Source organism: Lemur catta, chromosome 11 (genome assembly GCF_020740605.2).
Source record: "Lemur catta isolate mLemCat1 chromosome 11, mLemCat1.pri, whole genome shotgun sequence".
Lineage (NCBI taxonomy): Eukaryota > Metazoa > Chordata > Mammalia > Primates > Lemuridae > Lemur > Lemur catta.
The window spans coordinates 64,874,698-64,888,122 of NC_059138.1; the positions used below are offsets into that span (position 1 = coordinate 64,874,698).

Below are 13,425 nucleotides of genomic sequence, written 5' to 3' on the forward strand. Positions count from 1 at the left end.
CAAGATGTTCTTTCATGCTAAATCACATGCTGTTTGAGACTTCTGTTTATTAACCTTATGCCTACATCTCGTCACCCAGTGGGAACCTGTAGTGCAGTGAAATGGGCCTTTGATTGTCTTTGGTCTTCATCATTTGAACTAGTTTTGTTTTGTCCCTTCCTTGAGCAGTTTGGGTGTGTCCAGGAATCCTATTTGATGAACAAACCAGTTGGCTTTTCTGTGAAAGACCAAGTTGGGAGGACAAAAACTCCAAAATTTTAGTTAGAACACCCCCAAAAGGATTTATTTTTTAGAAAATCATGGCTCACTATGGTAGTATAGAATATTGTTTTTATACATGAATACTTGAAACCAAATTTTTTTTAAAAAAATAGGTGTAACATCACACCATAATCTAATCAGTGTGTCCAACAGTGCTTCTGCATTCTCCAGTCTTCTCAGATCTCTTCTGGTTTCAAGTCTCAAGGTCTAACACAGAGGGAAAAGCTTGCAGATTTTGTATTTGCTTTACAATTCAGTCTTCAGCAACTTGAGAGCTTTCCTCATGTTGTCAAGCACTAATGGGGGATAAAATTAGGAGAGTCAAGATGTCATCAAAAATTACATGAATAGATAGAAGAAACCCCAAACTTGGGTTGTCTGTTCATTGTTTAATGGGGTACTGTTTAATCATAGAGTAAATAGTTGCTAATCTTACTGTAAATTTTTTCTAAAATTATATGAAATGGCTTTTGTGACATAATCGAGTTCTCTAGTGTATTCATTTCTTCTCGTATCTTCCTTCTCCAATCCCCACTTGCAAGAGAATCCCTTTATACATTCCATCAGTAGGAAATAATCTTGGCTAATTTAGAAGTAAATTGTATATCATGTGTATAAGAAATATCTATTAGTAGGTGTGTGCAGCTCCTGAAAATTGCTTCAGAAGTAGGTGGAATATAAATTATAAGTAATGGCAAACCAAATGCTTTACATGCATGAATTGCTTTAATCCCTACAAAAACTCTATTAGAACTTTATTTTTATGTAATGAAACAGGCACAGAGAGGCTGAGTAGCTTACTCAAGGTCACACAGCTAACCAGTGATGAAGCTACTGCTCCAGAGCCCAAACTCTAGAACACTGTTCCTTCAGCAGCAGTTCATGAAAGTGAGGTTTGTGATCTACTAAAATAAGATGTCCATGTAATAGGCACTCAGCAGCTGCTTATTCACTCTTTCTACAGTTACTTATTAAATGCCTGTTCCACAAGGCACTATGATATTACTTGTGTAAGATACCTGCCTTTAAGGAGTTTTGTCGCATTAAGGTATATGATATTGTCCAAAATGGCCAATACTACTTGGAATGTGCTTTCCCCGGTCCTCCCAGCACCCACTGGAAACACTGCTAGTGGGCTGTGAGGATCTTTCCTGCTGCCCAGACAACCTCACACTCCTCCCCAACATGACGTTCTAAGTCAGTGTGGACCAATAGAAATTTCTGAGATGATACTCAGTGTCTGGGCATTGAGCACTTGGAATGTGGCTGGTGTGACTAAAGAACTGAATTTTCAATTTTAATTTTAAATTGGTAACATGTGGCCAATGGGCAGTGTAGTTGTGGGCAGCCACTACTAATTGACCAGAATTATTGGTTCCTAGGATAAAAGCCAATTTTCTAATCAGATGTCACAGCTAAGTATAGCCTTCCAGTTAGGTACCTCATCTGCCTGAAGTCAGTCCCCCGCCTGCAGCAACCACAGCAACCACAGGGAAAGTGAGTATCTTGGTAACTATTTGGATCATCTTTCCTCCTGATCTTTAAATTGAGCCTGAATTTAACTTCAAGCTGGACTAAATTATTTCACTTTTGTTATTTGGAAAAAAAAACCCATGCAGATTATGACAACGATTGCACTCAAATCTGTGATGGAAGGAGTGTGTGTTAGTATGCCTAACAGAAAACCTGAAAAGCAGGTAATGTGGTCATAGAATCCTCTGAGAGAAAAAGATACCTAATCTAAATAATTCATCTTCAATTGAGATTAAAAAGCAAACAAACCCACAAACCTGAGATGGAAAGAAAGTATGATTTGCCTGAGGACACACGGCCAGTTAGGGTCAAACTGAGTCTCTGGCTTCCCTAAGCAGAGCTCTCTGTCACCTCACCATGCTGCCCCTTGTCCCATCACTATCGCAATAGAGATGGTCAACACTTAGACACTATCCAAGTTGGAGGTAACACTTACGTAGAGGTATATCTGAAGGTTCGTAAGCATAGAGACGATTTGAATATCTTCCAGTGATGTCGGCTCTAACTGTCAGGGATGGGTCTGCAAAGATAAAGCAAAAGGGAATGGAATGCTTTGTTTTCAAATAACCTCTATTTATTGCCTGACATAGCCAAAGCCTACATAGCTGTGTCCTGTGAAGGAACACACACAGTGTGTGTCCCCACTGGATCAAGCTCTGTTCCGTCCACTCTGCTACCCAGCCTCTGGCAGTTAAGCCGGGAACATTCAACAGCTGCGCAGTGCTATTTGTGGCAAAGGTTATGAACCCTGCCATCCTATCTATAGCAACATGAAAACAGAATAATATATATTTTGAGAGTAGTGTGATGTTTTTCTGGTGAAAACTGTAACATTCTTTAGTGCAAAATTATTTTAAAACTTTGAAATGACTACCTTGTAGTTGACATGTTTACCAAGAGCAGCCTAAATAATTAGAAACCCATATCCAATGTCAATTTTCAAAATGAAAGGGTTTTTTTTTTTGTAATGAATAAAAGAACACAAGCCCTTAAGAAGAGCAAAGGTCGAATAAGTATATAGTGCCCTATTTTTTTTTTTTTACTTTACTGTTCATTAGGTGCATTTTAAAAATAGGGATTTAAGTCTTCTCTTATGTATACTTATATTCCTCTAAATTAAAATCCATTTTGTCATGTTTTATATTTAACTTGACTTTATCTAATTAATGAGAAAAAAGGGGTATTTTAAAATTAAGGTGCATCCAAAAGGGAGGTTGTAGGATAGAGAAGTTTGGAAACCTTGCCTTGAGAGAAGTGATTGAAAGAACCTAAGACGTGTGTCCTGAAAATGAGATGAAGAGAACACCTGAGAACCATCTGCACATTTGCAGTCTGTCACCGGTACTGGGGTGGACAATCTCCGTCATTTCAGAATGCTGGACCAGTTCCAACAGACATAAATTACAAGAAGCAGAGGTTCATTTATTCACCAGAATTAAGACTGACTATACTTCTGCTTGGTGCAGAAGAAACAAAGACAATGTTTGTATTACAAATCTTTGTAACAAATCAACATAAGAATGGCTTTTTAAATACCCAACCCATGGCTCATACATTGCAATCACCTGGAGAACTGTAACAACTTTGATGCCTGCTGACACCCAGAGATTCTGACTTAATTGGTTTGAGGTGTGGCCCGGAGGGCTTGATTGTTAAAATCCTCCAGGTGATTCTAATGGGCAGCCAGAGTGGAGAATGAGCTGGAAAGCCGCCTTGACGTTGGTTCTTACGACTGAAGGAACTGAACGTGTTAAAATGCCCTTCAATAGAGATACCGTGACAAGGATTCCTGCACAAGGTATGACTGAACAACCTATGAATATCCTTTCAATGTTAGGATTCCAAATATTCTAAATTCTGACAGAATCAAATCTATCAAATTAGTGCTCTAAGGTCAGCCTTCCTCCTTTTTTCCCCCACCACTTGTTTTTCTTTCCTCTGTTTTATACATTTAATGGAAACGTTAATGAATTACATAGGTGAACCACTCAGCGTGAGCTCTGCTACATGATGGATTTAATCATGGATTATCCTTAAATCAGTAGGACTTTGAAGAATGCCAAACTCAATGGGTTCATTCAATAATTCAACGGATATTTATTGAGAACCTGCCACAGGTGCCTGCTGAGAACATGATGGTGAGAAGAAATAGGTACAGTCCCTGCCCCATGGGGCTTATAGTTCTGTGGGGGAAATATTTATTACAGAATCACCCAACAAATACTAAATTATGATTGAGGAAAGGGTGATCAATAATCATGCCACAAGAGCACATAGTGAAGATTTCACCAGGTCAGTGAATGGCAGTGACGACTGTGGAGTTAAGGAGGTGACCTTGGGGGACAGAGAGGAAGCAGGAAAAGCTGCCAGCAGAGGGAAAAGCATATGCAAAGTCCTGTGTTAGGAGGGAGTGTGGCTCCTCTCATTTTTTTTCCCCCAACCCCTATTCCTAACTTCCCTAAAAATAATGATCAGAAATGCGAAAAAGAAAAATCCGACACACAAATGGAAAGTTTGCCTGATTAAAAAATAAATATTGGCAGGCTTGATGTATTCAGGAAAATTATCAGTATATTTAAACAGCCAACAAGGTGTTTCTTCCCAGATGTATTGTGGCAGAAGATCAAAAGTTAAAAGTAGCAGATGAGAAAGAAAGTCTTCTGTGGAAATAGGTAGAAGCTCACATTTTCTAATGAAAAATATGTCGTGGGGCTTCAAGGAATGTTCTACCCCTTGCCAGAGCTCAGTAATGACATTGGCCATGGTGAAGTGGCAGGTGAGGTGGGAGGACAGGGGAAGGGGTATAGCAGCACCTGTTACCTTCAGACTGTGTCATCTCATCACTTACCAACAAACATTATCCTGGGGACATACTGGCCATCGGGAGAAAGATGCTTGTCAGTTGTTTCATACTAAGATTTAAAAAAAGAAAGCAGCTTTTAGTTTACTCTTCAGTTATTTTCAAACTTGTTAACACAAGGGTGTGTCCACGACTGGGCGAGGCACCTTAAGAAATCACAGGGCACACGTATTCCACAAGGAGTTTGATAATGTAGATGGGGAGACAAGTTACAGGCATGAAATAATAAGTAGAGCAGCATGTGATGTGGAAAACGAGGTAAAATGCAGAATGGATGTGATAAACAGCAAAGAAGTTTGAAAAGGGAGAATTTGGAAGGAGTTGTTGTGTTTGGGGAAGACATCTTGGATGAGGTGGGAGGATACTGATTAATGAAAAAAGCAGAAGTCATTTCTGGAGAAATTACAAACACAGGATTTTCTTGAATATTCATTATCCATTTAGCAATTTTGATTTAGAATTTTATTTATTTAGCAAGGCGCAATGTTTATCCTTAATGAATGCACTGTCTATTGAGAGATAACAGGTAGGAAAATGAATATTGAGGATTCAGAGGGTGAAATGTTACGATGGAGGATGTGCAGGTGGAATGGGTGCTCAGCGCAAAACACTAGCCCAGGATTCAGGTTCCACTAGGACTTTCTAAAGTGGGTGAGGAGGAATCCTAAAAAATGAACAGGAGCCAGTTACGTGGAAAAGAAGGCCACTCCACGCAGGGTAAAGAGCATGTGTAAAGGTATGGAGAGCAAAGGCATAGCACTTTCTCTTCTGACCAAGCGCTTGGGAAGGACTGAAATGCATGAGGGCAGTGGTGAGAGAAGGTGCTAGAGCTACTTCCGGAGCCAGCTTGTGGATGCCTGTGCACACCGTGCCACAGTGTTTTTGTTTGTTTAGAAATAGTTAAGAACCATTGGAAGGATGTTACAGGAGGCACCGTGACCTCAGTTTGGTCTTTAAAATAATTACCCTGACAGCCATCTGGGATTAGACAGGGTTTATCTTGTAGGCAGGAAGCTATTTAGTAATACTACAGTAAGGTAGGCAAAGTGAAAAAGGCTTACCCTAAAATAGTGGTACTGAGTTTATAGAGAAGTGACTAATAGCATGAATATTTAGACTTTAGAAGGGCAGAGCTTCTTGAATGCTTATAGCTGAGGAGAGTCCAATCTAGAATAGTACCACTTTAAATGAAATAGTGGATAGAGCAAGAAGAGCTATTTGAAAAGCTTGAACCAAGGTGATTACTTCAGGGTAGAACATATTGGGTTCAAGCTAATTATGAGATGTCTGGAATATGGTTGGATAGACGAGTTGGAAGTTGTTGCATGTTTGGGTCAGATATAGAAATTATCTGTGTGTAGGAATTGATTAGAGGCAGGTGGAGATGATGTTGTCCACAGAGAATATAAACTATGAAAAGAGAAGTGGGTCAAGTAGAGATTCATCAAGTCACTAACGTTTAGTGGTGGAAAGAGGGTGAGGAGCCCATGGCAGGGAGGCAAGGAAGAACTGCTGGTGTGGATCGATCTATAAAGAAGCCATGCTGTGTTTGGGGTGGGGGGATCATGGGGACATATGATTAGATAGCATCATTTTTGTTTGTTTGCATTCAGAAGGAAAATGGAACCCATTTGTGTGCAGTAGAAATAGGGGTGGTGATGGTGAAGTAAGATGAGAATGCATGAAGCTAAAGCACAAGAGGCCACGACTGGACTGGGAAAGCCAGACAGCTATCTCCTCCGGAGAGAGAACAGACGGGGATTAAAAATGAGTGCAGAGAAGCCAGGAGTGTAGGGGAATGGCAGAGAGAGTAATTTGCAAAATACAAAAACCTTCCAGTTATTATAGCAACAGAGAAAATACTGACCACAGAAGAGTATTTTTCAGGCAACCTAAGATTATTAATTACTACGTAAAAACAGATATGTCAGATGGATTATAAATAAAATGAAATATCTTTTTTTCTCTCCAATCTATGAGATGGGATATCTGGAAGAGATCCCAGTTAATGCGGTATGACTAAGACGTATAGGATAAATGAATCATCCATTGCAGATAATGAGCCAAGGGGGAATGTTAATGGTGATGAAAAGTCAACTTACCACTAGATTGAGGAGGACAAACTGTTCTGCTAATTTCTGGATATCTTTACTTTCAGCAAACACTTTCTTTAAAGCTGTAATACATAGAAAAATCATTAACCATCCATATTAGCATTGGTTAAAACCATTGTTCTCTGTTATATTTTATGTTGAATTGCATTTTAAATACAATATTCTACTTTGTCAGCAAATGATTAGTGAAGTTAATATGTACAGCATTGACTACCTCTGCTTTTTGCATTCACTCATCCATTTATTTCTTTCCAGCTTACGATTATTGAATGGTTACTATGTGGTCAGCACTGTATTATGCACTAGGCATAGTGCCGTGGGGGAAAAAAGCATGTGCTTTGTTCATAGAGCTCAAATGCTTGGGTAGGAGACCTGTCATAAACAAATAAGCAAATAAATAGATAATTTCAGGTGTAGATATGTGCTTTGAAGAAAACTAAAGCAAGCAAGGGGTTTAAGAACTATGGGGTGGTCAGGGTAGATGTCTCTGAGAAGGTAACACTGACATGAAGGAGTGATCCATTTTGAGGGAACTGCAAGGGCAATATCTTTGAGGTGGGAATGAGCTCAGATGTTTGAGGAAGAGCATGAAGGCCAGGCTAGAGAGAATGGAGAATGCAAGAGAAGAGTGGTAGGAAAGGAAAGATAGGTATTAGGTCATGTCCAGCCGTATAGGTCAAGGTCAGGAATTTGGATTTAATTTTACCACTTGAACACATGAATGATATGATCTGACTTATGTTTAACAGCCTCACTCTGGCTTCTGTGTGGAAAACTGGCTATAGGGTGAGCAGTTAGGTACCTGTTATATTAGTTTAGGCAAGACCTGATCTTGGCTTGGACCAGGAAGGCAATAGGAAGTGGATGGGTTTGGCGAGACCAGCTACGTAATACATTAGGCCCAATGCAAAATGAAAATGTAGAGCCCCTTGTTCAAGAATTATTAAGAATTTTAAGACAGTGACAGGAGAGCATTAAACCAGGTTCTGGGCCCTGTGTGACCACACTGGTTGCATGCCCGTAAAGCTGGTGCTAGTTTTAGGATATATTTTGAAGGTAAAGACAGTGTTTACTGATGTAGTGGATGTGGGATATAAGAGAAATGAAGATGTTGAGGATAAATCCTGGAGGTTGTTTTTTAAAATATGCACAAACATGGAAATATTTGAAGTTACCTTGATATATGTTTTTATTACACAAAATACTCTTTCTTATTCAACTGTGCTAGGTTCTACGGATACAAAGATGAGTGATCTGAACCCTGGACCTAAAGCTAAAAGGCTGTAACAAGTCATATTTAGAAGAATACATTACCTTGACTGTGTGGGCATTCATCCAAGTGATGAATAATCATCAAGGGTTTGTTGCTTTAAGAGACAGAGATTGGATAAATTTTAATGAGATTTCATGTATATCTAGGTGTCACTAGATGGTGCTCTTGAGAGCTTTGAGAGAGCTCCGTGTAGCCCTCATCCTTACCTTGTCTTGGATTGGTATAAAGCTTCCTCATATGTCTGAGTCCAGAAGAGTTGATCACCCCAACCTAAAACAAAATGAACCAGTATATTTTAAGCTTTTATAATTTCAGACCCAAAGCTGTTGAAAAGCAATGATAAAGACTGGGATAAATATATTCTTGATACTAAAGAAGAAGAAAAACCTCAAGGAAAGTAGAAATAATCTAGAAGGAACACATACCAAAATATGTCCAACACACAAGTTTCAGCACTAAGAGTTAGGAAACCTTTCCCAATTAAGTAGCAGTTGGAAGCTGATAAGAAGCTGACTCTTACCTCTGGAGAGGGTCTGGGGCAGTTTGGGTTGAGAGTCCTTTTTAGCTCCAGGTTTGACTGTGGTATCTTTGGCCAGAGTGTAGGAGAGGGCCACCAGGAGCAAGAATGCTGACACTGAAATTTTTTCCATGGCTAATCTGATATGGAAAACAAACAAAAAGTCAAAAAAAAAAAAAAACCCAAAAGGAATTAGCGATCTTTAAGATTTGCAGATTGCATCAAAAGGGTGGAATACAACAGGAACTGAGGCTCTGTTGAGTTTGGACACGTGAGATTGGAGTAAATGGCCATCTTTCCTGAGTGCAGCACAGTAAGATGTTTTGAGAGAGAGACCACATTCATATTACTTTCATTACAGTATATTATAATTGTTCTATTTTTTATTATAAATATCTTATTGTGCTTAATTTATAAATTAAACTTTATCATAGGTATGTATGTATAGAAAAAAACCACAGTACATATAGAGTTTAATACTATCTGCACTTTCAGGCATCTACTAGGGGTCTTGCAATGTATCCCCCATGGATAAGGGGGGACCGATGTAATACACCTGACCAGCCGAACAGCGTAGTAGCCCAGCCTACCTTAAACCTGTTCAGAACACTTACATTAGCCTACAGTTATGCAAAATCATCTAACACAAAGCCTATTTTATAATAAAGTATTGAATATCTCATGTAATGTATTGAATACTGAGAGTTAAAAACAGAGGAGTATGGGTAAATTGAAGTACAGTTTCTACTGAGTACACACCATCATAAAGTCACAAAATTGTTAAGCTGAAACATAAGTTGGGGACTGTCTGTATATAGTATATGTATCTGTCGACATTGATATAGATACAAAGATGTAGATCTCTACAGATGTGGAATTATGTACATAGATATACATCTATATATAAATAGATAAATATAGCTATACTTTAAGGAAGTAGATAGCTAAATAGATGTATATACTCTTATAGCTAAGGAAATTTACATTTAAATTTCATATTTAAAAAATATTGCCGGATGCGGTGGCGCGTGCCTGTAGTCCCAGCTACCCAGGAGGCTGAGGCCGGAGGATCACTTGAATCCAGGAGTTCTGGGCCGTAGTGCATTATGCCAATGGGGTGTCCGTACTAAGTTTGGCATCAGTATGGTGACCTCCTGGGAGTGGGGGGCCACGAGGTTGCCTAAGGAGGGGGTGAACTGGCCCAGATCTGAAACAGAGCAGGTCAAAAAATATAGTACTGGAAGGTGTCTTAGGAATCATCTCCTCTTTTTCCACCTCCTCATTGCCTTGTTGTATAGATAAAGAATCTGAAGTTAAGAAAGATGAAAAGATTTATGAGATGGGCCCAAAAGAAAGGCTTCTGGATTTTGCTATTTTGCAGTGCTGGCTCCCATCTTCCCTCCTGGAAACGATTACCCTAAACATACACACTTCTTTAACCTTCCCTTAAAATGGAGACATTGCCATTGAAGAATGAGATAGGAATAAAATTATTCTTTATTTCATTTAGAACCTGCCATCTTTGTCACTTAACTGAAGACTTGCACCCACACAACTCACTCCCTAGTGTAACATTTACTCAAACTCTAAATTAGCTCTGAATTAACTCTATATTAGCCCTAAGACATATCGATGCCAAGTTTCTTCCAGTGAAACATTCTTTGACTCTGTGTGGGCCTGTATAGATAGGTGGTGGTGGGCACGAGCAAAAGTGCACAGAAGTATTCAGTGAGATTCCTGACACAGAGAAATAAACCCCATGATTATCTCTTTGTCAAATTCTTTTTTCCTTTTTGGTACTCCACGGTTGATTCCTAGGAAAAGTGGAAGCCAATGCTTATCAACAGGAAAGTGAATGGTAAGATAAGTTCCATGAGGGAGGAGAGAAGGAGGGACGGAGCTAGCAATCAAAGTGAGTTGCACTCACAAATCACAAAGGTTATCCAGGGCCATAACATGGAAAGCTAGAGACTTGGGATTCTGGTAAAGCCAAATACTGAAATTGCTTAAAAGGAAATATGAAACTACAGCATCTAATTCTAATATTGGTGTAGGTTTTGAATTAAGTCAAACTCTTAGGATGTGGGATGGACTCTCATTGCTTAATGTTTTTAAGAGGGGAGTTTTTCACTATCTGATAGCTTGGGTGGGAACGTTTGCTAAGCATTAGTTGATTTTAAAAAAAGGTGTTACTAAGTTGCCAAATCCAAATGATGCCTTGTATTAAACTGACCACTTACTTCCAAGTCATAGTATGTAGCCACAAAATATCTTACTCAGAAATGATATAAGCAAAAAGCAGGAATGTACTTTATTTTCTACACCCATAAAGATGTGGAAATGCCTGTGTCAATTTTTGTCTTCTAGAGTTCCGCGAAAACAACTCAAGTGTACTATGAGCCAATAATACTCAGCCCTAAAAAATCAAGAACTTTTATATGAGAATAATTATACTTTTGGAATATTAGCTGGTTCAGAAATATATCATGGCAAATAACTACTAATTTGTCAACAAACATCTGATTCTGTATTTTATTTATCATAGCATCTATGTGTATTTGAAAAAATAACGTAAATCAGTGGTGAAACATTTTACATATTTAGTCCATTGGCAATTGTACAGTAACTATTAGGACCCCTTGCTACAGCTCCACAGATTACAGGTTGAAACTATTGATACATTATTGTTTGTGTTTTATGGCAGGATGACTCAAGGAAGGCTAATATGACTCCTGCTGTACAAACATCCTGCGCTGGGGTGACTTTCTGAGATTCACTCTACTGAGTTTTCAAAATATGAATAGACCCTGCTATGCACACTTCCTGCATAAATCACCTCAAAATACAATGCTAACCGTGGAAGATGTTGATAATATGGAGACACACGCACATGCACACACATACACATACTGTGAAACCAGGACTTTTTACTGGTCACTATATCCTGGTCTTGTCTTTAGCAAGGAATGAACTTGCAGGACGTTTCATTGTCCGTGTATGTTTCAGGAAGGCAACCAACTCTTTAACAGTCTATCCCATGAATTTAAAGACTGAAGAGGCAACAACAGTATCTTTACACCAGACAGAGAGAGAAAATTGTTTCCTGATTTGCAATAAGATATTCCAAGTGGCAATCTGAGCTGTGGTGTCACAGTTGAGGAGCCCACGGGCCTTTGCTTTAGCCAGGGGGACAGAAGCCAGGGCATTAGATGGCAACTGGGACAGAAATCCCTGGGCCCAGTCCCAGGCTTAAAAACTCCTACAGTTCACCTACTCTTAAACGTCTTGTTTCCTGAAGGAGAAAGCATTACTTTGAACCAGCTCAGGAACATAACACTCTGACAGTTCTGGCAAAAGAAAGGCCCCAGTAAGCCTTTGGTGGAAATTCCATTATTCCCTCTCCAAATCCCACTTCCTTGCCCTTGGAAACTTGCACATCTCTGTTGGTTGCCTGCAACGTTACAGAGCAGAGTCCAATACTCATTCTAGCAAGCACAGGTTCACAGCTATTATCAGGAGCCTTACCTGTACTTCCCCACCCACCTGCCTTGTGTGAGTCAGCCGGCCAGGATGTGGTCCAAGCTTCTGAGTGTGCCGGGGCAGCGCCAGCTTCTATTTATGCACAGAGGCGCACCTCAATCCCACCCACTAATCCTGTATTTACATGTTGCTAACTCGGAAACGAACCTTCATTTTCCCAAGAGATTGTCTTCCCTGGGTTAAAGAGTTCCTTGTTTTTAAAAATAACGTTGCAAAGGTATGCTTTTCAGTAGGTATGTTTTTAACTGCTTGTGAAAATACATTGTTAAGTAGTTTGGAAACTGTGGGCAGAGTGCCAAGTCCAGGTAAGCTTGAAATGAAGACTTTTGATTTGCCTGAAGACTGATTTGTCTTTACGTGATTGGATGGAGTATGTGGGTTGTAGATTTTTTTTTTTCTCTCCCTTGGGCAGATTGCCTTTATTTAGTTGAGAACACACAGAGATGATTCACAATTCTAACCCCTTTAGTCATATAACCTGCCAAACTCCATTATGATACAAATTATTTTCCATGATACACTTCCCTCCTCCTGTCAAAAAAATATATACACCTTAACTGCAGGTATGAAGAAAATACAAATCAATACAATATTTCAAAGCTGAGGAAGTTATTGAAAACAGACAGCCTACTGCTATGAGCTGGTAATAATTATCTTGCCGTTGAAGATATGCGGTCACTTCCCTCCAAAGAGTTCAAAGGTATTTCATAGATATTCTCTTATTTAAAGGCAAACTTTCCTCCTAGGTGTGCAGGTAATCATTTACTCCATTTTTCAGACCCAGAAACTAAGGTCTGCAACTATTTTTTTTTTCACTCAAGATTATTCAATTATTCACTGAGGATTTTTAAGACTGGAACTTAAGCTTTTTGTCAGAAAATGTTAATCCTGTATTTTGTTCATGAAGCTATGTGCAGTCTTTAAAAGCTCAGAATAAAGAGATCTTTAACAACAGAAATGGAATGCAAGCCCTATAAAAATAACTTCTTAAAATTTTTTGAGTCACGATCAAAATATTTCAAGAACATTTTCAAGTGTATATACTTTCTCAATAAAGCCTTGAATTGTGTGGGCAAAATAGTAATTCTCAAAATATTGAAATTTCTTCCAACTCTAAATGAGTTTACAGAGATAATTTCTTTAGGAGTTTGCCTGAAAACAATGATTTGAGCTAAACTTTTAACACTAGAAAGGCTCTTACGTAGATACCTAATCTGTTCAGTCATTGGAATACTCAGTTCAACGCCTTCATTTTGCAAGTGAAGAAATGAAGATGTCAAAAAAATTAATGATTTTCTGAAGGTACCACAAGCTTCAGAAAGGTTTA

General features: G+C 38.9%; 1 protein-coding gene across 2 annotated transcripts; it reads right to left on the reverse strand.

Moving 5' to 3' along the window:
* Positions 1-255: 255 nt before the first annotated feature.
* On the reverse strand, positions 256-12,260 carry AGR2 (anterior gradient 2, protein disulphide isomerase family member). 2 transcript variants are annotated; one of them, XM_045565345.1, is made up of 8 exons: positions 12,084-12,260; positions 8,562-8,698; positions 8,248-8,311; positions 8,083-8,135; positions 6,757-6,830; positions 4,643-4,706; positions 2,231-2,314; positions 256-557 (listed from the first exon to the last, which is right to left on the reverse strand). In XM_045565345.1, the coding sequence occupies exons 2-8, from the start codon at positions 8,689-8,691 to the stop codon at positions 508-510; spliced, it is 519 nt and encodes a 172-aa protein (XP_045421301.1). In that variant the 5' UTR covers positions 8,692-8,698; positions 12,084-12,260; the 3' UTR covers positions 256-507. The 2 variants fall into 2 exon arrangements, with proteins under 2 accessions (XP_045421301.1, XP_045421302.1); XM_045565346.1 differs by having other exon boundaries at positions 12,102-12,252.
* Positions 12,261-13,425: the final 1,165 nt, after the last annotated feature.